General features: G+C 35.9%; 1 protein-coding gene across 12 annotated transcripts in view; it reads left to right on the plus strand.

The window, feature by feature from the left end:
- The first annotated feature begins 657 nt into the window (after positions 1-657).
- The window catches only part of LOC116165317 (MAP7 domain-containing protein 2), a 52822-nt gene continuing 27854 nt past the window's right edge, over positions 658-25625 (plus strand). For 2 of the 12 annotated variants that reach the window (XM_031479645.1, XM_031479648.1), the window contains exon 1: positions 11431-11461. In XM_031479645.1, the coding sequence (XP_031335505.1) occupies positions 11446-11461 (16 nt within the window). In that variant the 5' untranslated portion in view covers positions 11431-11445. Of the gene's footprint in view, positions 788-11430; positions 11462-16916; positions 17423-25625 lie in introns of those variants that run through there. The other 10 variants (XM_031479644.1, XM_031479647.1, XM_031479649.1 and 7 more) reach the window with 10 other exon arrangements.

The raw sequence follows: 25625 nt of genomic DNA on the forward strand, positions 1-25625 counted from the left end.
ACGTTGTTACTCCTAAATATTACATTTATTGACGTACAATATTTTTTTAATTATCGGTCAATTATCGTTGGTATAGACGAATAAATGGAAGGCATTGAGATTCTTTTGTTACTGGTCTAATAGGGTCATAAACCATTGTATATAAGTATAATGGTCATTAGGTGTTAATATTTTCCAGGTAAATGTGCTACCTGAGTTGCCTATCGTCATTGTATGGAAGGTATTGCATTTCTTCCGTCGCTATATTTTATATAAACTTTTGAGTAAAAATTACGTTTTATTTCATAATTTGAAGCAGTTCGTAATATATTTTTTGGGATTATTTTTTTGTTCGTTCATAGTAATACATTATTATGCTTTGCGAGGGGCATGCACATTACACAGTCTGAAGCCTCTGAGGATTAATCTGCTTCTAGAAATAAGGGGTTTACACCGTTGAGTGATTCACTCAACGTTTACACCAACTAAAAGGGTGCTACTTCAATAGCGGGGAAAATTACAACCCGTGTACGTGAGACTTTAGATGAATTTATTTACTTCCCAGGAACCTCGCAAGTTATAGTATAAATCATAAATTTGTTTTATTTATGCTAAAAATAATACAAATAGTAGCGCACTCGAATTCAGCCTTCAGCGTCATCTTTTGAGTACTAAATAGTTTTAGGCTAGAGCAAACTTCAGAGTATAGATTCGTTTGTGTATGTTATGCCGTTGCGTGAGTGGTAGTATGGAAGTGTTGGTGCCAAAATGGCAGAAACTAGACAGCAACTTCAACTGCGACTCGCAGGTAAATGACATTTTATATATTTTTACAAAGTGATAGGTGCACTTTTAACGTGTAGGGAATGGTGACGGCAGTTCTGTTTGATATATTTTTTGTCATATTGTTATATAACTAGAGGTTTAACCATCTGTAGGTTATTATGTGTAAAGGTTTCGCTAAATATTTGTGTTCGATATTAATTTATCGGCTATAAGAAAGTGCCCTTATTCTAATTAACGGTTTTCTTACTATCCCTATACTACGCTGGGATGAAATTACTGTGTTGATGACCTTTTTGCGTGGCCTTTTCAAGGCTAAGAGGACCACCTCAGACAATTAGCATATATAAATTGGGTAGGATTTATTTATTTTTTCACATCGTACTAAAGAAAAACGTGCAATGCAAGGAGAAATTTTAAGCGAAACTTTAATTTGTGTCGTCAAATGTCAATAATTGGAATTACACATGACTCGCCGGTTCTACCTACACCTTAATTTTGTTCCTCTGTAAAATTATTGAAAAAATTTTAATTTCCATCTTAATAACTGCGTTTTGACGTCATCCTACTGCACCTTGCGTTCGTGTTAAGAGCACTTTTTAGTTTTTTTTAATAATCGGCATCCGTTGTATTTTTGGAGCCCGTTAAATACGTGACTGCATATTTTCCTAGTAGGTAATCCTAAGAATTCCAACTTGTAATTGTATATTTTGATGTGGTTATTCATCTCTCCTGATTTTTGAAGTTCAAGTTGTAACTGTCTTTTCTCGTAAATTATCCATGTCTGTAAAAAAAAAGTTAATATTCGTTGTAGAACAATCGATACTTGAATAATTGATATAATAAATAGGATAAAACTCAAATCAACTGATACCTTTGGCTCTGGAACCACCTAAACGTCATTGATATTTAAAAATGACGTTCAAGAAGATGTCTTTCGTATGCAAATTATGCAGTTTTTAAATGTTTCCAATTGGTATTACGCCCAGGAAGTGACGTGCGGTGGTTGCAAAGTAATCTTGAATACTCAAATGGCACACGTCTAAAGAAAATTCAGGGTTCGTATTTACCGAAGGCTAAAAGCTCTTCGCAAATTAGGCTTCTTGTACAATGTGACATTTCAATAATAAAGATTGAACGATCTTTTCTAAGGGCAGGTTATTCATGTTTCAGTTAAACTTATCTGATAATTAATTTGTATGGAAACCAATGTACCTGTCAAGTAAAGACATGTAAAATCTGCCCCAATTCGTTTCAGATTGGTTAGATTGGAAAAATGCACCAATCACATTTCGTATTGAGCTCGGGCTTAAACGAGATTTAAAGGGTATCTCTTGCTTTTTGAGATACTCGTTGGAATTGAAAATTGTAATTTTTTAGAATCTTTAGACCCCGTACATACCTGCAGCGCCTATCAAAAAAGTTAAAACGCAATCTTTCCCTCTTTTTGTGTTTCAGTCAGGAAACATTTTTTAAACGGAACGGAATACAGGGTGTTCCTAAATATGAGGTAGGTAGGGGCTAATTCTTCGATAAAAGTTCATACAAACATAGGTTCGCAAACGCCGCGTTATCCATCTACAGGGTGCAAGTTTTCTTTTTAAAGATTTAATAGGGTCCAACCTTTAACATCCGCAAATTTTTTAGAACAACTTATTATTGTATTATATTATAAAGGGTTTTATTAGCCAGGTTGCGGACAGCATTTTCCGTTATGTTAGACGGCCATTTTCCCTTATAATATAAGTTTATAAGTATAAAACATTTTTATAGCAAAGTTAAGTTGCGGTGTGTGCTGGGCGTGTTCAATTTTGCTTATAAGTTTGAAGGAGTCTTAACCTCACTTTTATTTTACATTGTGTTAAAATGTCCAAAGTTCACTACTATGCTCTTAGACAAAAAGAAAAGAACTACCGCCAACATAAACACTGCACAATTGTAGGTTAGCAGGAAAATGTTATTTATGAGTGATTACGTACTGCGCAGTGACACATTATAAGAACTTCATTTTCATTGGTTCCGCTATTTATAAATATATCGTACAAAAAGCCCTCATACCGTAAATTATTTCTACAAAAATTTATATTTCTTATGTTATAAGAAAAAATGGCCGTCTAACATAACGGAAAATGCTGTCCGCAACCTGGCTATTAACGATCCTTGAGATCGTTATAATTTTGTATTGCTGTCTGTCTGTCCTGGTGCACGATAGCTTTGTTTAGAAACGTCCGATCGCTTCGAAAATCTTCAGGATCTAAGAAAGGTCGCTATTTCTTTTCAGCTACATAAACTATCTGGCCAAAAAGTTACAGCCCAAAAACTGACCATGTCTCTAAAAAAAGGGTTTCCTTTATAATTCTTGTTACAAAGAACATATGAATGTCCGGTTTTCTGTGTTGATAAATATTCCGTAAACCTGGAGCAAATATGCAGATGCAAAAAAAAAAAAAATGCGCATGCGCATCTCAACTTTTGTATTTGCACAATCAGATTTTTTTAATTAAACGTAATTGAAATCTTCAAAATATCATCTATTGAGTGTTCAAATTTCAAATTTTTTTGTTTATTAAATCTTGGCCGGCTCGACTGTGGTCCCTGTGTCGAACCCCCCCCCCCCCCCCCCACCAATACCGACTCAAACATAATTTAAATATTTTTGATGAAATTCTCCATTATTAAAACGTTATGTTGAGAATGGTAGATAATCGAATTGTGTTATAACGTTTATTTAAAAAAATAAAATAAAAAAATAAACGTTATAACTAGGGATGGACGATAACTGTTTTCACCTATCGATAAGTATCGGGTACTTACCTATCGATATATTTTACTTATCGATATGCCGATAATTATCGAAATATCGATGGTTATAGATACACCGATAACTATCGAAAGATCGATAACTACCGCTATATCGATAAGTATCGGTATATCGATAGTTCTCGTTATGGCGATACCTAGTTTTTAATATATAGGTATCGATATAATATTACCGATAATTTTTTTGAAAGCGTGTCTAAAAACTGCATGAGTTTACTTTTATATTTTGGCGAAAGAGCCCGACAAGACAAGAGGGCTCTTTTAACAAAATATGAAAATAACCGAATGCAGTTCTTGCAACTTTAATGGAGTTACCATATTAACTGTGCAATTATCGCAGGGCTCTTTAGCATTTCTGTTTTTTTGTGACTGGTCCTCTGTAACCATCAGTTAGATACCGATACATAGGCCATGATTACACCCTTTGATTGTCTTCTTTATTTTATCTAAAGAGTAGCCATTTTGATGCAACCTTTTGTTCAAGTTTTTGAAGTGCTTCTTTTTTTGAGCAATCGTCAGTAAGACGAAAAGATCTATTTTCTAAAGATTTTATTACTGCGTTTATTTGGCATGGATGATGATGTAACGTAGCGCTTCTCTTGAGAAAGGGAGCAAAGTTAAGTTTCCGAAACGTCGAGCAACTAAAAATAGTAAATTTACACGAGAGTAAACCCGAAAATGGATTTTATTAATAAAAATAGTAGCGCTCGTTGAAATCTCAACAATAACATAATTTTATCGTACAGTTATCGACATATCGATATATCAATAGTTATCGACATATCGATATATCGATAGTTATCGACATATCGATAGTTATCGACATATCGATATATCGATAGTTATCGACATATCGATATATCAATAGTTATCGACATATCGATATATCAATAGTTATCGATATATCGATAGTTATCGATAGTTATCGACATATCGATATATCAATAGTTATCGACATATCGATAGGTATCGATATATCCATATATATATTGGCTTATACAGTTGACCATTCAAATTATAAACATCTATGCGGTTATAAACACTTCGCTCATTCATTTGGAGTCTAGAGGGTGGTTCCAACGGCCCGAATAATTACCAGTTTTATACCTATCTTTATTCAAAGCACAGTGACATTGAGATGAACAATAAACTTAGTGGGAGGTTACACTACTTTCTCCCGATTCCTTTTTTACGTGAGACGATCTAAGGACCAAGACAGGAGTTGACAAAGCAAGAATATCATCTTATCTCTTGCAGCTATAATCATTTATACACTATAATGTAAAAAAGTTGCGCTTAGGTAAAGAAGACTCTTAAATATATGCCACAGAAAATCTAAGAAAAATAAACGTTATAACACAATTCGATTTATTTACCATAATTTAAATACTCTAGTGTTATCTAGTAATTAAAAATTAATTACTTGTTCGCGATATTTATGAACATGCCTATTATTTTTATTGAAAATTTAGTATCAACAATGTCTCCCGAAGTGGTGGTTAATAATTATTTATATATATTTTTTAATACTAATAGCAACATTTACCGAAATAATTGATTTTTTAAATGTTTTCGCAATATGTATTTTTACAAAGTGAAGTGTTTTTAAAGAATCGTAGACACGTCGGTAATGCCTCGATTTCTTATTTATTTGATGATTTCACGAACAACTAAGAAGACCGCAACAGCAAGAAAAATTATTCACTAATACCTCCCGAAAAATTAGGGTGGAAAAAAGAAAATCATTTAATATCTGCGCAAGTGATGCACCAATCAGCAGCACCGGACGACGTTTTAAAAATGATTTATTCATGGAAAACCGGTGTGGAGCAGCATGTGGATACAGAAAAAGTGGTTTGTATTGCTCACCTGCATGCATTCTTTGTAGTGGCAATGATTGCAATAATCATCCACCAATTGAAGAGGATCGAGAATTAGAAACTATGCATTTAGACGACGATTCGATTCTTTTTCGTCTATTTATTATTACTGTAGTATAAAAATATAATATTTTATAATGAAGTTTTAGTAAATGCACAATACAAATAAATAATAAACATCAAGAACAAATTATTATTATATGTACTATTACTTTGTGTGCTAGATGTGTTACTATTATCGTTTAAACAATATAATAATTATTAACCACGACTGGGGACTCTTCAGATTCTGGTGTCTGGCTCCATATCTTTTTTTTTTAAAGAAAAACAAACTTCCTTCTGAAAAATAGCCAGATAAAAACAAGATCACGTAATCAAAACAAGCACTTTTTCCAAATAAACCGCGGGTGTAACATGTTTCATTTGGAAGCAACCTCAACAAGTGGTGAAATTTGCATTTCTTGTTTAATTTTTTTTCTCATTTTTTTTCCGGCAACCATAAGAGTTAGAAGGGTGGTGGCACGTCTTTGAATAGGTTTTCGGGTATGCCCTTTCGGATTTTGCAAAAATGTTGTTAACATTCCTACCACGAAAGCGCGCACCCCTAAATGGGGGTTCGAAAAAAAAATTCGGATTTCGAACAAATTTGGTATTTGGGGGTTTTTGAACATGAATATCACGAATCTGAAATTAGTTTTTAAAAATTCGAAAAAAAAAATTCCACTACAATTCTTGGTCCGACAACGAAAAGCGAAAGAATTCCACAAAGTTCGTTGTGTACAGGGTGGCCAACTAAGAATGCGAGGTACTGTATCTGAGAATCTATGGTAGAGGCTTGCGGTAAAAAAAATATTACTGAAACGGCCACGAGCAAAATCTGGAAAATATTTTTAAGTTTCTGAAATGACCGCTAGGGGGGCGTAACTGCAATCTGGAATCTGAACAATTTTTGTTTGACAATTTTTCCTGTATCTCTAAAAATGAAGTGGTGGGGGGTATTCAAAGGTTTCCGTAAAAAACACCCTGTATCTTCGAAACGACTGAGCCAATTTTAACAAACTCGGGTTAATTGAAAAGAGTTATTCTTCGGCTACAAAGTTTTGTTAGTTTCACATATCGCCGCTTGAGGGCTTTCTTCGACATTCCGACAGAAATGGTTAATTTTCTCAAAAAAATTAAATGCCTTGGTTCGATTTTTTTTCATGAAAACGTAGCTAAATGATGCTTAAACAAGCTCGCGAAAACAGATCTAATTTGGCACGTAGTTAATTGAAAATGTAAATAACGATTTCGCCATTTTTATGGGGCGTGGCTCCCAAACGAAACACGTTGGACACTCGGTTTGCTTGTTTTGATCCCCTCTACCACCCACATTTTTTTACATACTTATATGTAATACACTGTATACCTACTGAATTAAAATTTTTGGTTCTCCGTAAACAAAAAATAACGGGACCACTGAGTTTTAGTCACGATTTTGGCCGCCATATTGAAATTGATTTGAGGCATATCAATCGGAATTCGAGGCAGTGACAGGCAAAATCGGATTCAGCAGTGTTCAATTTTACTCTAAAAAACGCATTCAAATTCATTGTCTCACAATTTGCCGTTAGCACTTTTACTGTTTACAATGCGCTTTTCTGAATTTCTCGCCCGGACTATTTCGGAAGTTTTATACTGTAGTAATGATTTTTGTTATTTAATTAATATTAACTAATAAATGTTCGATCAGTAAATAAGTCGCTTCTGATGGTGCTTTCTTCATTTAAATTACACGATTTGTTAAAGCATGTTAAACGACAATTGTTTATTCAATTATGGATTTTGGAAAGGAAAGAAGCTCTCACTAAACTCGGAAGCTGATAATAATTGCAAAATGTAATTAAATGTGAGAGGCCTTCGTTATTGCGTGTGCATAATTACTGTTAAAATGTGCATTGCGCTTAATGTCTGAGCGACGGTATTTGCACATACAACTCTAACCCTATTAATGTGGGTACTTTCAGTTCCGCTACCCCTCCCGTTCCCCAATATGATTTTTAATGTTTGATTTTCTAGAATTCAAAATGGGCCCAAGTAGAAAATGTTATAGTCATGTAGACTGAAATTTCAAAGTTTCAGAGGTTTTAAGGGTTTCTTCTTCCCCATTTGCCACTTCTTTGCTATACCAAGAAGCAATACAATAACTATCTTCTGGAATATCAAAGCTAATTCATTCATTTTTTATTTAATTCCTTCGACAAATAACATTTGTATGGAACAAGTCAATTAAACAAACAAACAATTAAATATTGGAAGATATAAAAAATTCTTGTATGTAGTAGAAACACCCATTGCCTAGATATACTCGTACAATTTCTTTTTAAATTTATTCCATGTAAGGCAGGTTCTTATATTACGAGGTAAATGGTTGAAAATTTTAATTCCTGAAACTGAGCGCTAATGCGCTAAAGCAAGACGGCGCTATGTCAAAGTTTATCAGACTTTTGTACACTCACGGACAAAATTAATGGTCCTGCGACAGCTACCGAGCTAACCAGATTGTATTAAGCGTCGCTATTATAAATGCAACAAACTAATCGTGTAATTAAAAATCTCATTCACTCACTCATAGCTCCCAAAAATATTCTTTGATTCGTGGTTTAAAGGTGCAGAATCTCAGATTAATATTAAAACACTACACATCAGAGTAGGCGCACAAAAAGAGCACAGTTCACCTGCAAAATTGAATTTGACGGAGAAAATGTTTCTCGTGGGTTTTAACTTGGGACTTGACTCCTCATTAAACATTAATGTCTTCAGGACTTTTCGTTGTTGGGGTTTGGGGAAACAACAATACCGATTTGCGATTTTCATTTGATACATATATGAACGGCATTTTTGTGGCGTGGTTTTATTGATTTGCTTTTATACTCGCTACTATTGGTCGTTGAGAGTGGGCACGATTTTTCTGGTATTATGTTCAAATTAGGGCATAGAATTAGCTAATAACACATCTAAAATGTAATGATTCAATTTCGGGGAAAAGCGTATTTCTTGTTGTTCTGATAATCTCATGGTTGTCGCGCAAAAACGTCCTGCATTGTCCATTTCGATTAACCTAATTGAATAATTTACACACCGCGTAGTTTTCTCACGGTTTACTTAGGTTGATAATTGTGTTTGATTTTGTGAATTGTTAATTTTGTCATTGTATCAATTTTTAGGTAGGTATATTGATGATCCGTTGCAAAACAAATAGTCTAAAATTAAGTGAAAAAATGAAAACGTGCGTTACCATACTATACCTCTGTAGCTCAAAAACCGTAAAAGGTAGAGAAAATGGAGTTGTGCTTCTGCAAAGCGGCAATCTTTCTGATGAAGTTTTAAAAATTATTGGTCGAAATCGGTTTAGTTTAACCGGAGATATTCGCCGGTTAAACCGGAAATCGATGCAACTTCTGTTTCTTTAAAATATTTGAACCGCCAAAAACTGAAAAAACTTCGATGTTACACCTTTTTTGACTCCTCGACCCCAACGCTTGCGCACTGTGCAGCTTATTGTGTTTTCGACGCTGCACAATTTGTCAAATGTTTACCGCTGCTCGCTTTCGGTCGCCATAATCTCATATTTGAATTCAGAGTAGATGATGCAATTTGTTCCCATAATCCCATTGGAAAAAGTTTGAAGTAATTCGCAATTTAAATCACTGACTTACTTAATACATATGAATTACTTCGTGCCAACTCTGTTAGTTGGATAACGAATGTTAATGCAGGATGGGGAGAAAGAACTTCATTGTGTTTTTAATTGCCGCACAAAAATAGCCCATTATTTTGATCTAAATAGTATTACTATTATCTGCATTGCATCGACCTAATACCTATAGTACACTTAAAATGGTGTAAACGTTCCCTTGATGATCTGGACAAATTTGCAACACATGATTATTTTTGCATTTTATTTTGAAATGTGTGTATTTTAATATATTCAAAATAAACATTAATCTCGTCCCCGGAAATCAGTGAAAATCCAAGATGCCTGCTGAATTCTGTATTTTCATTTAAAAATTTATAACATTGTGTTTTCAATGAAATTTGGCAAACAGTATAAAAAAATAACCACCCATTTCATTTTTTTTCCAAATGGCGGCGACTTAAATATATGTACATATTTAACTATTTAGTTTGAAGTATTAAAATGGCCGCCATTTTGAAAATAGTCGATCAATCTTTATTAAACGCCAACTTTTTTACAATTTACCTTATAACAAAACAAAACCAAAATTTCCCTTCTTTTCTTTAAAATCCACGTCATTCACTTCTCTGCTCTTCATCCTCGTTCTCAAGCATTCTTGCACCAATTTATATTTAATTTCTTTATCTTTTACCTCTTCTATTCTTTCCTCCCTCCATTTCCATTCCATCTCTCGTTTCCTTGCACCTCCCTTCCCAAATTTCATCATCTTCGACTTTTTTACATTTAACTTCATTCTTTTCCTTTCCCAAATGCCTTTCCATTCTTTCCATCATTTCGTTCATCTGTTCTACCTCTGTTGCCATGATCACTGCGTCGTCCTCGTATGCCTGTGGTCATATCTTTCGTCTTCCTATTATCATCCCTCCACCTTACTGTTTCCGTGTCTCGTAAGTAGAGATTAGTCTTAGTCCTGTACAGGCCCAAAATATTCCTTCTCTTCTATTTTTACCGTCAATCTTGTCTCTCCATATAGTTCATTGATTCTGCCCTTTAACCTTTTGTCCATCTTCTATCATCTTACATACTTTGACTTTTTCTACTCTGTCAAACGCTGCCTTTAAGTCCATAAAAAACGCGAACACCTTTCCGCTCTTTTTTCCAATTCTTTTTCCACCAGTCTGTGTAATACATATGCAGGCAATCGTGCCCTCTCTTTTCCAAAGCCCGTTTGTGTTTCCTCCAATATCCTCTTCTCTTTCTAGTTTTTCGTTCAGTATCATTGTATAGATTCTATACGCCGCGCCGTTGTCATTATAGTAATTTCCCACACAATCTTTGTCCCTCTTTTGTGAATCCGAACAATTACCTCCCTCTCTTCCTACCTCTACGTCTTTGTAGTCGACGATCGACTTCGGGCGCCCAAAAGTTACTTTCCGCTGCGAATTTTGTCACGCGGTTTCAAGTTTCTTAAAGCTCGAATCGCGGTCTCTCTTTCTCCTACAGCCAATGGAAGCTTGAGAGAAGTTGCCTGTGGAGGGTTTTTAACGAAATCCACTTAAATGGCGCATTTATATGACTGTGGGGCATCAGAAGTGGGTACCGACAAAGGGAAAGTGGTAACCCCGAACACGATCTGACTGATGGTGGAATCAAAACTTCAAACGCGATTTATAAGCGAACGGGGCGTCGGAAGTATGTCCCAACAAAGGGAATGTGGTAGCCTTCGACAAGATTTGATTGATGGTGGAGTCAAAACTGGCTAATAGAATACTGATTTGCTATATACACAAAAATTCGTCCTTTCGTTCTCACGAGTCTTCAGGATTTTTATGTTTGTATTTTACATTTTTGCCAATTTTCTTTGAAACAACAAAATCTTGAAATGAAAAATACAAAATTTAGTTTAGTCGAAAAAATCGAGTATTGGTAAAAATCGATAATTGAAATTTAAAATTTCCCATGCCTTGGTGTTTCTATCGGTACCAAACGCGTTAAACAGTACATAAAAATTGAGTACGTGGTTTTTTTAATTGCTCTCTTGTTTTTTTTTTCTAAAAGTATGTGGAGCCAAGGTCGGCAAGGCCGCTTTATGTCATACCTTAATTAGTATAGCGATGTGTTCGTCATATAGCGTTTATCTCGTGGGAAGAAGCAGTGGGTATTGTTGGTTGACTACCCAAGCACAATAATACCGACAATCTCCCTGATTATCCAATCATATAAGTAGGGTGTTACAACTGGATTTCGAACAGTGTATCAAAAAATGGATTGGATGAGCTTGGCTGAGTAAATTCCGATCACAAAATGTACTATGATCCAGGTAAGGAATTCTGGTTTAGTTCGTCATTCCGGCTTATCGTATTTGCTTAATTCGGATAACAAGTGCTTATCGCTTGATAAGACAATGTTTCCAGTGCATTTAGGTGATGAATTTTTACTTTTTAGTAGTGATATCCGCGTCCACATTTTGTAATATCTGGTTTTGTTGATCACTTTCTAAGTAGGTACATAATTGTGCGACCATAACCATCCCATGTTGTTTAATTATATATTAACAAATCTTGACATTACTTGTTATTTAAATGTTTAAGCTCTCACTTTCCTCATTTACGTTTTGCATTTGGTTGAAAACGAAACTTGTCCTGGACGTGTTGGGTAGGTAGGTATGTTACGCTATACCAGACAAAAATTCGTTTTCTAAATTAGAAATTAAACTTGGATCTCATTGTTATTGCAATTGAACAACCGCCTTTCGGATAAATCACTTCACGACGAACGTTGAAGAAAATTTCCCCGTATCCAACTTTTCTCTTTCGAAGAGGCTAATTGTCGATTTCGATAGATCCTTCCATATAATAATCTTTATTGTTATTTACCCTGGTCTTTCGTTGTTTACTCACAGCAAAATGAGAACGCTTAATAGAAAGACGAAAAAATACCTTCTGTACTTTACTCAACGTAAGAATTCGGAGTAGCCCATTTTTGTAAGAATAATCGATTGTCTAATTATTGATTAGCATCCTAATCAATTATATTTGCTTAATAATCGATCATGTGTGTTGAATCGATTATTTTAATGATTTGATTATGTTAGTACTTATGTCATTTCTAGAATTATGAGACTTTCTATGATCCAATAGCCGATTCCTTAATCGCTTCAGATACCTAATGTGTGTGTGTTGGTTTATAAATATGAATAGTATCAAGGTTTAGAAGTGTACTCTGCTTTAATAATCGCGTAAAGTTCGTAATTGTTGAATCCAGCGAAATTTTCGAGAACATTGAGCACTCAGAAATTTATAATTTTTTATGCTGTTGTTTCGACGCCGCGATTGATTATGAATTCGCGAGAATCTCTATCCGAGTGGCGAAACAGCAAATAACACTCTACGCTGACCATTTCTACGGATTCTGCACTCAACTTCGCCAAAGATCTATTCGACTGTTACACAAAAAAAATCACCGGCGTTGTCAAGGTCGTCTCTACTTGACCCCACGAGAATCTATCTTCGAATCATGTAAAAAAAGACTATTTTCTAATGTTGCACAAAATATACCCGGTGAGCTCTGTACAGTGTACTTACCCCGCGAGAGCTAACAACCATTTCCCCACTGCCTTCATGTTTCTAGCTCGACACCCCGTATGACATACATCTTTTTCGAATCCTTCCGTTCCATGAAATTCGTTGACAGCTAATAGCTATACATTAAGTCAGATAGAGTTAAGGCAGATACTGCGATTGAGGCGTAAAGAAAAATTTTGCTGTAACCTTAGACAATCACGCCGTATCTTACGACTCGCCCACTATATTGATGGTTCAAATCGTGTCTCACCATTGGGATCTCCGTAACGGTGAGACATACAGTGTAGGTTAAAGGGTGGCCACTTTTTGTGATTAAAACAACGCTTTTGAAATTTTGAAAAATCTTTTAAATATCACCCGAAAAAACTGAAAATGTCAAATTTCGTTTTTATCTTCTAGCTTAGACGGTTCCCGTTAGCACCTTTTACGGGTGCTTGTCCATAACAAGCTAGATGTAAAAGCTACAGGCTACTACTTTCTTATTTATTGTGGACGCCATATTGGATTTTTACGGAATGAAAAATAGAACAAAAAAAGACATTAATTTCAATGCGTCACCATCATAGTCATGTTGATTCAGCAAGATCTAGTCACCCCTGGAGTTACGTTGAGAAATAAATGTAAAACATAGGATTTTGAAGTATTTCTTGTAAATTTATGTAAAAGTATAGTGTGACACGTTTTTTGTCTACTATCTAATTCCGTAAAATCCAATATGGCGCCCGTAAGAAATAAGGAAGTAGTAAAGTCCCTAGATTGGTAGAGTACCGCAATTGATTTGTCCACTCCTTTGGAGTTAAAATGGCCGCCGATAATATCTGACGGCATCGCGGCATCGTGTTGATTACATAACCACAGATTATAACCTGCTTTCGTTGATATCACTGTTGATATTCGTCAATTCGTCATCGTGTTTTCGTGTTTGCCAGAGAGAACGTGTTTCGTGTTATTTGGTTTAAAAAACTGAAACAATGCCGGGTTGTTGTGTTCCTGGGTGTAACAATCGAAGCGAACGTGGTTACAGGTTATTTAGGTTACCTTGTGATAACAATAATGTAGAGAGAACTAAACTGTGGATGGAGTAGGTATGTACCTACGAGCAATTATTTTATTTCTAAACAGCTACTTTTCTATGTTTCAATACTAAAACCAGTTATTTGTTCCCAAACAAGCTTTATATCCACAAAACTCCATACAACAAAGCTTGGTAAAAGCTTTAATTTTTATTTGCAGTTGTCACTTCAGTCCCGGAAGTACGAAAATAAATTTTTGTAGATTTATCTAGATTAAATGTGACGTCTTTTCAAATTTCCCACCAAAGTGTTGGAGTCAAAATGGCGTCAATTGCGGTACTCTACCAATCTAGGGACTTTAGGAAGTAGTAGCCGGTAGCTACATCTAGTGTGTTATAGAAATTCTGATAACAGATTCTCCGAAAAAAAGTGCTAATGGAAACCGTCCATTTTCGACCGTTAGAGCTAGGGAAAATTAAAATGAAATTTGACATAATCAGTTTTTCGCTATCTCAGTTATTTTCAAAGATTTTTCAAAAATTGTGTATTTTTAGTCGCAGAAGGGCAACTTTCAGCTACGAATTTGGCCTACCCTGTACAGTGTAATTAACCCCGCAGGAGTCTTCGAATCTTTTCCAAAAACAACCCGACACCCCTTATGAGGCTAATCTTTTTCTACCAATAAAAAAAAATCCCTCCATCCAATGAAGTTATACCGCAAAAAATCAGATAGCAGCAACTTGAAACAATCACGCCGTATCTTACGACTCTTAAGTGTCTTAAAATCACTCGCCCACTATGTATGTAGGTATACAAAATTGAAAACATTTGGGACCTTACTGGAGAAGTACCGTTTCATTAGGCACTCTGTGTACATTAATTTAAAAGTGTTCCAGAACTTTATACGTTAACAAGACTGGATTGCAATAGACGTATGACCTAGGAAATAGCCCAACACAAAGCGTTTACGTATCTGCAGCCCTGCGGGTCGCGGGAAAGTCCCTTGGCCTATTTAAGTTCATCAAACGAGGCGGTTGCGTACACCAGCCTTTGCGAGTGTGCTCTTATTTATGTAATTTGTTGGAGACATCGTTTTTGAAGTCCATAATTTTTAATCATGGGTTCAAAATTAGTGGAAGATAAGTGGAAGCGGCATTCCCATTCTGCTTTTCTAAGAATATATACGAGGTTTGTCCGTAAGTTAAGGTCTCCCATACTTTTACACATTGCAACCAATAATAGATTCTGAAATCTTTGACTGTTTGCTATTTTGTTAACGCACTCTCCGTCACGATCAATGCTCTGAAAGCGTCGTACCACTCTTCCACCGACCTGCACAGGTAGGAATTGACAGCATTTAGCTCTTCGTCCCTTGCGAATTTCATTCCCCCAAGCGTTGTTTCCAGTTGGGGAAATTGTCACTGGGGGTCGAATCAAGGTTGTACGGAGGATGGTCAATGATTTCCCACTCCAATTTGGCGCTGAGATCCGTCGAGGTGTGGGCCACGTGAGAACGGGTGTAGGCGAACTTCCTTTTATTAGCCATACCATGGATTTGTTCTGTATAGCCTTTTTGACACTTGGAGAACTGGAATGCCGCCATTGTTCCTTAGTCTCTGGCGTGAAGTAGTGGACCCAAGTCTCGTCTTCCGTTACGAATGAATCTAAATATTCCTCACCTTGTTCGGCGCGCCTTTCTCAATGGTCTTTTTTTGGGGTTCACACAAATATCCGTTAAAATCTTGTCCACGGTAATCCTACAGTCGTCCCCTTCTGTTCGGCAATCTTTCGTCACTGTCTCGTCTGAAACCGAGGAACGCCCGCTGCCGGCCTCGGCGTGTATGCTAGTACGGGGTTCTGCGAACCTCGTGTACCACTTACGCACATTTTTTTATGACCATACACTTCTCCATACATATATACTGGCGATGGATCTGTTACTATCCACTTACTAGTTTACAGTTTATTACACTTAACACCAATATATTCTGGATCGCCTATGTTAGTTAATTCTCAGAAAATGGTGAGCATTCCCACACTAGAAGATTTAGGACTACACCACTGCCTAACACGAGTAGATACAGTTGTGTTATTGGATACGCGCATCTAATTTTTCCTTACACCCGATAAAAAATAGAGAAACCGGTTTTAGTTTTTTCACCAAGTTTTCCGGGTTTTTACCGAGCCTTTAAAACATTAGTAGGTAATTTTTACTAAGGTAAGGGCAACGAATGTCTTTTTACTCAGCCCTTAAAAATCACTGTTTGCCATTCATTACAACAATCAATGTATTTTCGAAAAAAAAACTGAAATAATTCACTAAATATTCGGTTTAGGTGTGTGACTTAGCACAGCTTTGAAAAAATGAATAAAAACTGGGTCATCCCATTTAAAATAACAAAGTGTGGGGTTCATTCAGTATAGCAAATTTTCAAAAATTTATTTAGATTCAGGTCGTCATTGAGCAAGATGTTAGAGTTTTTGAAAATTCCTTTTAGACTACGAACTCGGATGCAAGGCAGAAAATCGACATCGATTCGGGAACGATGCGAAACGCAAACGTGAATCCCGCAAAAGTTGCGAAAACTGCCTTCACTTTCACGGACATTAGACATTAGAAATAGGTCGCATTAGAACAACAATATTCAAGGTGCAAGCAGAGCATTTCGAGCCAAATTAGTTTAAATTTGGCGGGCGGACATTTTACGTATTCCTGTTCTGGAAAAACTAATGATGTGGTTTTGCTTTTCCCATGAAATAGTTTCCTATATGCAAATCGATTCAGCTCATCCTACGCGTTTTCCATTGAAGTTCACTTTTCATGCTGAGCTTGGTTTATCGATTGGTCGTCTTTGATTTAATTTGGGCATGTGAATGCCGAAATCTCGTTATAAGTCATCAGTTTGGAGTACACCGGATCGTAAATCGCCTCAACCTCTCCTTCCCATTCCGACTAGTGCCAAAATCAATTTATGCCAAGAGTATATCGATTGTGACAAATCAGATGCAGTTTACATAATAGTCGGTTGTGCTTTCATGATTACTTTCCCTTCGACTAGCGACACTTTATTGTATAGAATTCTATCCGTACTATTTATTTATTAGTCATGTCGAGAATTGTTCATATAGCATATCAAATCTTAACACGATATATTCGCCGTTAATCTTTAAACGAGTCGGGATACTTTTCTTCCACAATAGAAACGGGAGTCACTGTGACTCCGGATTAATTGACTGAATCCGGGCGGTTCTTTTCAGTCAGTTCGTGATAGTTGAGTTGGACGTACAACACGCTGCTTGTGGTCATTTATGGCATGGATTTACGGAACTCGTCCAATATGAGAAATTGAAAGTGTTTCTTTTTAGTGCAAAAATTAGTGCAGCGATGACCTCATTTTATAATTAAAAAAATCTAACTTTCGGTTAATTTTATATTAATTGGATGTACGCGCGCCAATTTTTTATTGGAACCGTAGTGCAATATAATTCATTGTGATGTGCGGTTTAAGATGTTAACAGTGTTGCGGCCGCGTGAATTAACCCCAATGGAGGGTTTAGATCATTTATTTTTACTTCCCGAAAGAGTTTTGGAAATGGATACTAAAAATCTACAAAAGGATCTTGCTGGGCTCGATTTTGACGCGCGCCTTTTGCACGAGGCGCCCATGGGGAATGTTTGGCTATGTAAGTTTAAATATAGACCATAATATTTACGGAGGAATTTTTTAATTTACTTCGGCTAATAGTCCTTAACTTTAAACGAGGTTAAGTATTTACTGTTATAAATTGCATGTTAGACACTCTGGTATGTGCTTGCAATTACACATATGGTTTTGGAATATTAATATTTTTATTGCTAGCGATCGACCTTTCAATTGTGTAAATTCTGTGCCGTGCCGTTTATTTGCAAGAGAAATTTAACAATGACTAACCTTCCTTAAAAAAATGTGTATTGCAATAATTATTTCCTGTTTATTTGTACAATATTTTACCCAAAAATGACTCATTTTTATCTTCACCAATTAAACTTTACGATCGCAGATCAACAGTTTATTGGTACTGCAATGCTGTAATTGCCGATAAGTACAAGGCAATTTCAAAAAACTCCAGCTCACACGGTTAAATCGACCATTGTGTGAAGTCAAATTACTTTACTCACTTTCGCTTTTTGATGGCAATTTTGTAATTAATTTTAACATTTTGTTCAAAACAATTTGTATGGCAACCTTTGTTCTTCGTAATCTCGGCGGAGGCAAAATAGAATTGGTTATTATTAAAAACTTTCTTTTGTCATTAGGTTCAATTTCGGTAGATTTTTATAAAATTCGATTTTAATATTCCATATCCGGAAATCTCCTAAAAAGTCTATTAACACGGCCGAGAAATCTCCCCCCAAGTATGGTTTCGAAATTTCACTGTCTGATGAAAGAAGAGGTGTCCTTGTAGAAAATAAGATATTAACAAAAATTAGATCTGTCAAAGCCGTGAACTTCTTTATTAATGAATTTTTTCGCGTCCCTGTACAAAATAAGAAATCGCACAAATTAAATCCACCGTGCACATGGTCGCGGATTTTTCATTAATGACCTATTAGGCGTCAATTTTGCGCGATAAAATTATCTTTTTATTGATCTAAAAACGACGTTTTTTTAGTTGATTTACCGAGTAATTTGCGTAACCGTTGTGCTTAAATGTTCAAAAAAGTGAAATGATTCGGCTCCAAAGATAGGATCGTTTGTTTTATGATTGGGATATTTCACGTAATGCACTTTGTACGGCCCAAAAAGTGCAACAACCAATTAATTTAATATTATCTTGATTTAAGTGTGGTGGAGTTTAAGCTTTAGCGCTCAAAATTTTCTAAAACCCGTTCAGTCTTCTTTGCGACAAATTACGACAATTTTATCGAACGTTTACGTACAATTTGTTTTTTTTTCCTAAGTGCATCGACGAAAAGTTTGATCAGTTCTACGCGTAATCTTGTTTGATGTGTCAACTCCAATTGTATGCAAATTATTGCGATTTCTAGTTACTAGCGCGACTCCGCAGCCTACGCCTACTCGTCTTGCAAGGCATGAATCTAAGTCTCAATGGATGAGTACGCGAGGTGACAAACGCCTTTTATTTTTTGGCGCAATTCTTAGCATTTTTGGCATAAAAAACATGTGGTTAAATGAAAATTTTGCTCGACTTACTTAATCTCGAGGGGTAAATCGCTAGGCAAAATCGTGTACACCAAACTTCATACTTCACGTATTTCACTGATACTTCATGGACTTCATCAGTACTGATACTTAATGAATTTCACTGATATTTTGCACTGGACAAAATCCCATCCTTTTTTCTAGAGTTCTTGCAATTAAAACAAAGCACTCAAAGCAGTAAAAGATATAGAATGTATTGATATAAATGATAATAGAGGCATAACAAAAACGAAACCGTAATATAAAGTAAAATAAAAACATACTTTGTTTATACATAGAAGTAAGTACATAGACGAAATTGAAATGAATCAATTTTTTTAAAGAAATTTAAAAAAAATGTGCTTTTGTTTGAGTTTTGCCCGCCGGTCGGACCCACTTTTGCGGTTTTGAACTACTTTTAGGGAAATGGTCCTAGAGTCCTGGAATTTTTTGCAATATGTAGCCTATACCTTGAAGGTGTGCCACACGGCAATCAAATTTCGCTGTCTTAAGGGAGATGGCCTCCATCAATTATTTCCCGAGATGCTGTTTTTAAAAGTAAAGGTAAAACGTGCATTACTTTTACATACGGCAATCAATTGGCGCATGGCTTTAGTGGTGCAGTAAAAATTTTGAAAATGGGGAGGGGGGACGGGGGTAAACACCCGTTCCACCTTTCATGGTCTCATCGAAATAAATTGGTTTGCACAAACTATAACGTTACCGCGCGACTCTTTTTCAAGTTCAGTTCATGGCGCGGGGGGGGGGCGTATTTTATCTTTCATGATATTCTAATTAAAGGTCTCAACGAAAGGAATTAATTTCTACCAACCATAGTCCTCTTCTTCGATCCCTTACCGTGATTGGATATATCCCCTTATATCTCCACAACAGATTGTTGGAAGAGTACTCACAAAGGGCGATTGGGACATCTTAAAGAAATATATCCATTGAGCGATTATCTCGAAAACGGTTAATCGGAGGAAAGTACTTTCAAAGGCAAAATCAATCGGGGGTGTCGGAGGATTTTCAATGTCCTCCCATCAATCATCTACTAAGAAAGTAAATATCGATAACATGCTACTACCTTCTAACCCAACCATTTACTAAGCTATTTCGGTTTAAAAAATGGCCCTTTATCTTTATCTGCACAGGAGTTGTGCACCATTTATAGGTACTTAAGATTTTATAAGCTTCAAATTTCTGTTATAGCTACCTATGCAGTTATACTAAATGGTTCACTTCCTATTAATGTAATGGGTCCTGTTAAAATATATCTTTTATTAACAGATTGGATATCTGGCTCTATACCATATAAAGGTGTCCAATTCTTCTTTTAAAAATTTCATTTCAACAAACAAACAAAATAAGCGGGAAAATATTGCTTAGGTCTTGTAAAAGGTATTGTAACATATAACCAGGCTGAACCCAATAAGCAACTCTTAATCCTTTTACAACAGGTTGCATTTTTAGGGGATTATTTTCAAGAATTATGCTAATGGTGTTGTTTGTGGGATAGTATTGACCTCGGGATTGACGTTATAGTCGTAAATAACTCAATGGCGTGGCCAGAAACTTGATTTGGAAGGGGCTGATGTACTAAGTTGTGGAGGGTGCTGAAATTTTAAGGAAAACAAAAGCCGCTATCCACGTGACAAATTTTCCGTCTGTCGATTTTATTTTAATATACCTAATAAAAGTGTTATCGAAGTGTTATTTAGCTACCTGAACCTGATGGTAATAAAGGAAAGGATTTATTAAATTTTTAAAAGGAAACAATTTACGATCTTTGTACCTACACATAAATACGACGCAAGGACTATCAGTACGTCTATGAGTCGCTGTCTCATCAGGGCGTCTGTCGCCTGTGTAACTGTCCTTTTGTTTTGTAGAAATGGGCATAGTTAGTCTTTCATAAATAAATGCCATATACTTTTGCGGATAAAAAACTTACCTTTCAGCATAGATTTTTTAATCTATACTTTCAGTTTTATTTCGCAGAAATTTATTTAATTTTACCTCGAATTTTAGTGGTTACAACCGTGAATTGAACTACCGTACGATTTTTGTTAAGGGATTTGAATATAAACTTCGCCACAACCTCATGCATTTTTCCAATAGTTCGCTTAAACTTCACTAACTTCACCAATACTTCATGGACTTCATCAGTATTTCACGGACTTCATCAATACTTCACGGACTTCATCAGTACTTCACGCACTTCAGCAATACTTCACGAACTTCACCAATATTTCGCGGACTTCACCAAAACTTCATATGAACTTCACGGACTTCATCACACTTGTACACCATACTTCACCAGTGGTTCACCCCTCGCTTAATCTCAACTACAGGGAATTGACGTAAAATTGAGTCCCTCTCCACGAACCCAAATTGTTTTGTCGTATTTTGACTAAGTGTGTAAAGAAATGAGGGCTTTGCTCTACCAACTTAACCTCAACCTTAACCAATGAGAGATATCATAAATTTTACTTCCTCCACATAGGCTAGGCATACTAGGATTCTCGGAAGTTTTTGTTTTCTCACCTTGTATGCTTGTTGTGTCGCCGAACACGAATTTGAAGTTTGCAGGCTAAAGTTTGACCCGTAACTTTGTTTTTTGCACTTTTTGTTCAAATCAATTTTTGGTTGATATCTCAGAAAGGAAGCGTTTTTTTTTCCGACAAGTCCATTCTGTACAAAATTAAAGTAGACAAAATGTCCTGTGTTTTTCGTAAACCACTTTTTGTTAGGCTAACCATTCTACCGCTAGAGCGCGTCAAAGACAAACATATTCCCGTACCCAGTATACCTACATCAATAATGAATAATATAGGGAAAGTACTTGAAACAAATAAAAAGGCTTTCGCCCTAACGCGAGTAACTTCAGCGCATTGATAAGTACTTCCCAAAAGGCCATAACTATAGGGGATATCTTTTTCTTTACTAGAGCATCTATGGTTAAAATTTCAAAGAAATCTCCATATATAAAAATCAACCCCTGTTTCTTCTGGTCACGCAATAACTTTAGAACCGATTTCATTCATATTTTTTTTTAAAGTTTTCTAATACTGTGAAGAAGGTTCTTACGGCAAGAAAAACTAAGAAAATCGCGCAGAAAATTGGAAAATTGGAGAATTGAAGACATTTACGCCATTGGTACCGCCACCAGAGCATTCCTTGGTTTCTGGAAATGGGCCAGATTCTATACATTTTTTTACTCATATCCAGAAATACAACAATTGCTTTCAAATTACGGCATTTGGCGCAGCAAAAAAAAAGGTACGTTGCTAGCTCTGAATCGCAAAAAGCAACGTAGAAGTGAGTGCGTTTATTTTTTATTCTTCTGGGGAGATTTTGGGGAAGTGTGTCATTATCTCTTTTCCGGCTAAACGGTTGAACCGATTAAAACCAAATTTGGTACATATATTCTTAGACATAATAGGACAGAATCGCGCATGCGCAGGTGGGGCGGGTGGTACCTGTGCTAGGCACAGCAAATTTCTTGAAATAATTTGTTGTTATTATTTATTCCAGTGCAAATTGATTAGGTATGCATAGCTAGGAAAGAGGACAACGTCCGTCGGGTCAGCTAGTATCTTTGTAAATAAGGAAGTTGACACTGCTTTTTGTGTGAACCCGCGCCACCTACCAGGCACACACCTTGTGAACTTCAAAATATCCGTCAAAATCTTGTGTATGGTAGTCCCATTCCCGAGATCGTCCTCTATCTGTTCGGCATTCTCTCGCATATTCACATGCCCATACGCAAGCAAAAAATGTCTCCTTTTCCGTCACTGTCTCGTCTGACAAACCAATAAAATGCAGTTATTACTAAAATAGTTATGTAGTTACCGGTACACTTGGGAAGTTAATAGGCATCTCCATTGTTAGAGCATTTATCCCAAACGTTGCTCATCTCATCACGTACAAGACCCGCGGGCCGGGTTTCATTTGGCCCCTAATACTTCAGACATGCACGTTTATACTACAAGGGTGTGATGTCGTCTTTTGTGGAAGAAAATGTTACATACCTTCGTCATTCTTGTCCGCACTTTCTGCAAAACCCAGTTCTACTTCAATGTCGAATGGTCCGTTCTCATTGGTATTTGAGAGAGCTGTCTAAAACTGCACCGTGCGCGTGCGTTGGGGTCGGAGAGTCCAAAAACGTGTATATCAAAAAATTGCTTTTTCCGTTTTTGACGATTTTCTCCAAATTTGTTTATCGTATGATGTTTTTTTTTTTATTTTGATTATTAAAATTTTCGCAGCTCTACGATGGTAAAGTTTTCCATACCCATGAAAAAAGGTGGGTTTATCCCAAAATCGTGAATATCTCGTAAACAGATGAAGATGAAATTCTGTTAGCTGCAATAAAAAGAAAAATAGCAACATAATTCAAACAATTACGACTTGTTCGAATTCTGGTGTGGACGGAAAAATTAAAAACCGGTTCTCATTATTTCTACAGATTCATAAACTGGGACCCCCGTACAAGATACTATGCAAAATGTACTTTCGTCATTTTCAAATGTGGCTAAATTTTTCATTTTGCTTTATTTTTGAAATTTATTTTTTATAGGAGTAGCCTACTTTACTAATACCGGTATCGGCTGCCGATATGTTAACTATACAGCGTGTGACATTTACGTATATCAAAACTGGGTGGGTAAACAAGTATTTTTTTCAAATAAAAAGTGTCGCGTAAGTTACACCCCCAAAAGCCGGAAAAATGCGTTTCTATTTTTATGTTTTTTTGGGTAACCCGTACAGATAAAACAGATAGAATGACGAAGCTTGCGTTTCCAGGTTTTTGGATATACCCGTTCCGTTTGGGGTTCGGATCTTAAAAATGGAATTAAATTGCAATATGAGAAAGAGCATACTCAAAGACCTAGCACTCCGTTTTGTTGCCATATTTAATTTTTACACCTTATACATTGGCCGATACACGTAGCGAACCAATAAAACCAATAATAAATGTACAGTAGGTAATATGAGAAGCCGCATGGATGCGAGACTTTAATACTTTCAATTTTAACAACCAGTAAGAATGCATTTGCGGACCATGCATATTATGTAGGTACCTACTGTATTGATGAATTGAAACATTTTTTGAGAAACTTTGGTGCAAGCCTATTTGGCTCGTGTATGCGAGCAGACTATTTTTAGTGATGGTCCGAACGGGTTTCGACAGCTAATCTGTAATCATCAGCAAACAATTTGAATGTTGTTGAAATCATGGCTTTGCTGTTGAAGTATCTATTAAATTTTCTTTTCTTTTTAATTCCATGTTTGCTGCACGTTATAAGCTTAAGCATTACATGTAAGATCGACAGTGGAACATTTCTTAAAAGCGACGTAAAAATCTTAGTATGGAATCGGTCGAATCTTGGATCACTGTTTTAGCGCTGGCCTTGTAACAAAAATTCTAATTGCTGCACAATCGGGTGTAAATTACTAGAACATTGAAAGGTTGTGCACCGAGTACCTACCAACAGTAATTAAAAGGCTTAGAGTGTAAACCTCAGTACTTAACTTCAAGGTGAAATTGTGGAAATAATTATATTTATTAACTTGTGGAAATACGGTTTTTGCGCTAACAATTCTAAGTTCCCCGTTGCTGCATTTTTTAATTGAGTGACTCACTCTTTAACTTTTAAATTTGCGCTTTGTCATAAATAAATTTCGTATGGTCAAATTTAACGCCTTTTTCTTGTTTGATGATTCTGAAACGGTTCTTGGTTGCGTATGCGTTTTTCTTCGTGCGATTGCACGATAAATTTCAATTTGTCCAAAAATAATATGACAGGAAGTCTATCAATCGGTTTTTTGCTCATTGCCGTTTACACCGTAACTGTCAATTGTTTATGGCATACTTTCTAATACTTACTGTAAGATTGCTCATATGTAAAACACGAAAATGTAAAAGTAATTATGTATTTAATTTTTGGCCAATTACTCGCTTTGCGTGGACCAACCAATAATTCAAACATCACGTAGACGTTTGCATCTGTGCGGAACGGGAGAAATTATTAAGAAAGTGCATATGTTAAAGCTGTTCTCTTCATCTCATCACCGATACAAATTATTTAATACACTTTCTCGATTTATTTCATGTCTACTCTACCACTTAATCCATCTCGTAGATTTTCACGTTTACGTAACAAATTCCGTGAGCATTCTTTTTTAGGGCGGCGCACAAAAATATAGAACAGGGCGTAACTAATTTGCAAATTACGTTAATTGCTCATGCATAATTTGGTGGATGGATATTTTACCTAAACTTAATGGTTGTTTATTATAGGGAGGGTCGACAATGAACTCGAGCGCTACTTTATACAAATGTAATATTAATCATCATTTTCTAAACCTAAATTTTAACAAAACTTATTGTTAATTAACCTACATTCTTAATTGTTGCAGATTATTGTTGCATTCTGTTGAATGCATATAAGTAAATCGCAACTTTCGTATTGATTATACCATTGCTTTAGGTTATTGTATGAATTAAATTGAGGAATCAATTTTTGTGTGTCAATGTCTCGAGCTAGGAAATCAAAGATTAGTATCGGCGGTCGGTAACGCAAAATTACCTCTCTTGGGTAATAGTGGAGACCGGTAAAGACTTGGCACTCCCGCGAGTAGTACATGCACCAAATTTTTAATGTGGCTTATACCTTGTATTATAAAAATGACTACAA

This window comes from Photinus pyralis, unplaced genomic scaffold, assembly GCF_008802855.1.
Source record: "Photinus pyralis isolate 1611_PpyrPB1 unplaced genomic scaffold, Ppyr1.3 Ppyr1.4_LG3a, whole genome shotgun sequence".
Classification (NCBI taxonomy): Eukaryota; Metazoa; Arthropoda; class Insecta; order Coleoptera; family Lampyridae; genus Photinus; species Photinus pyralis.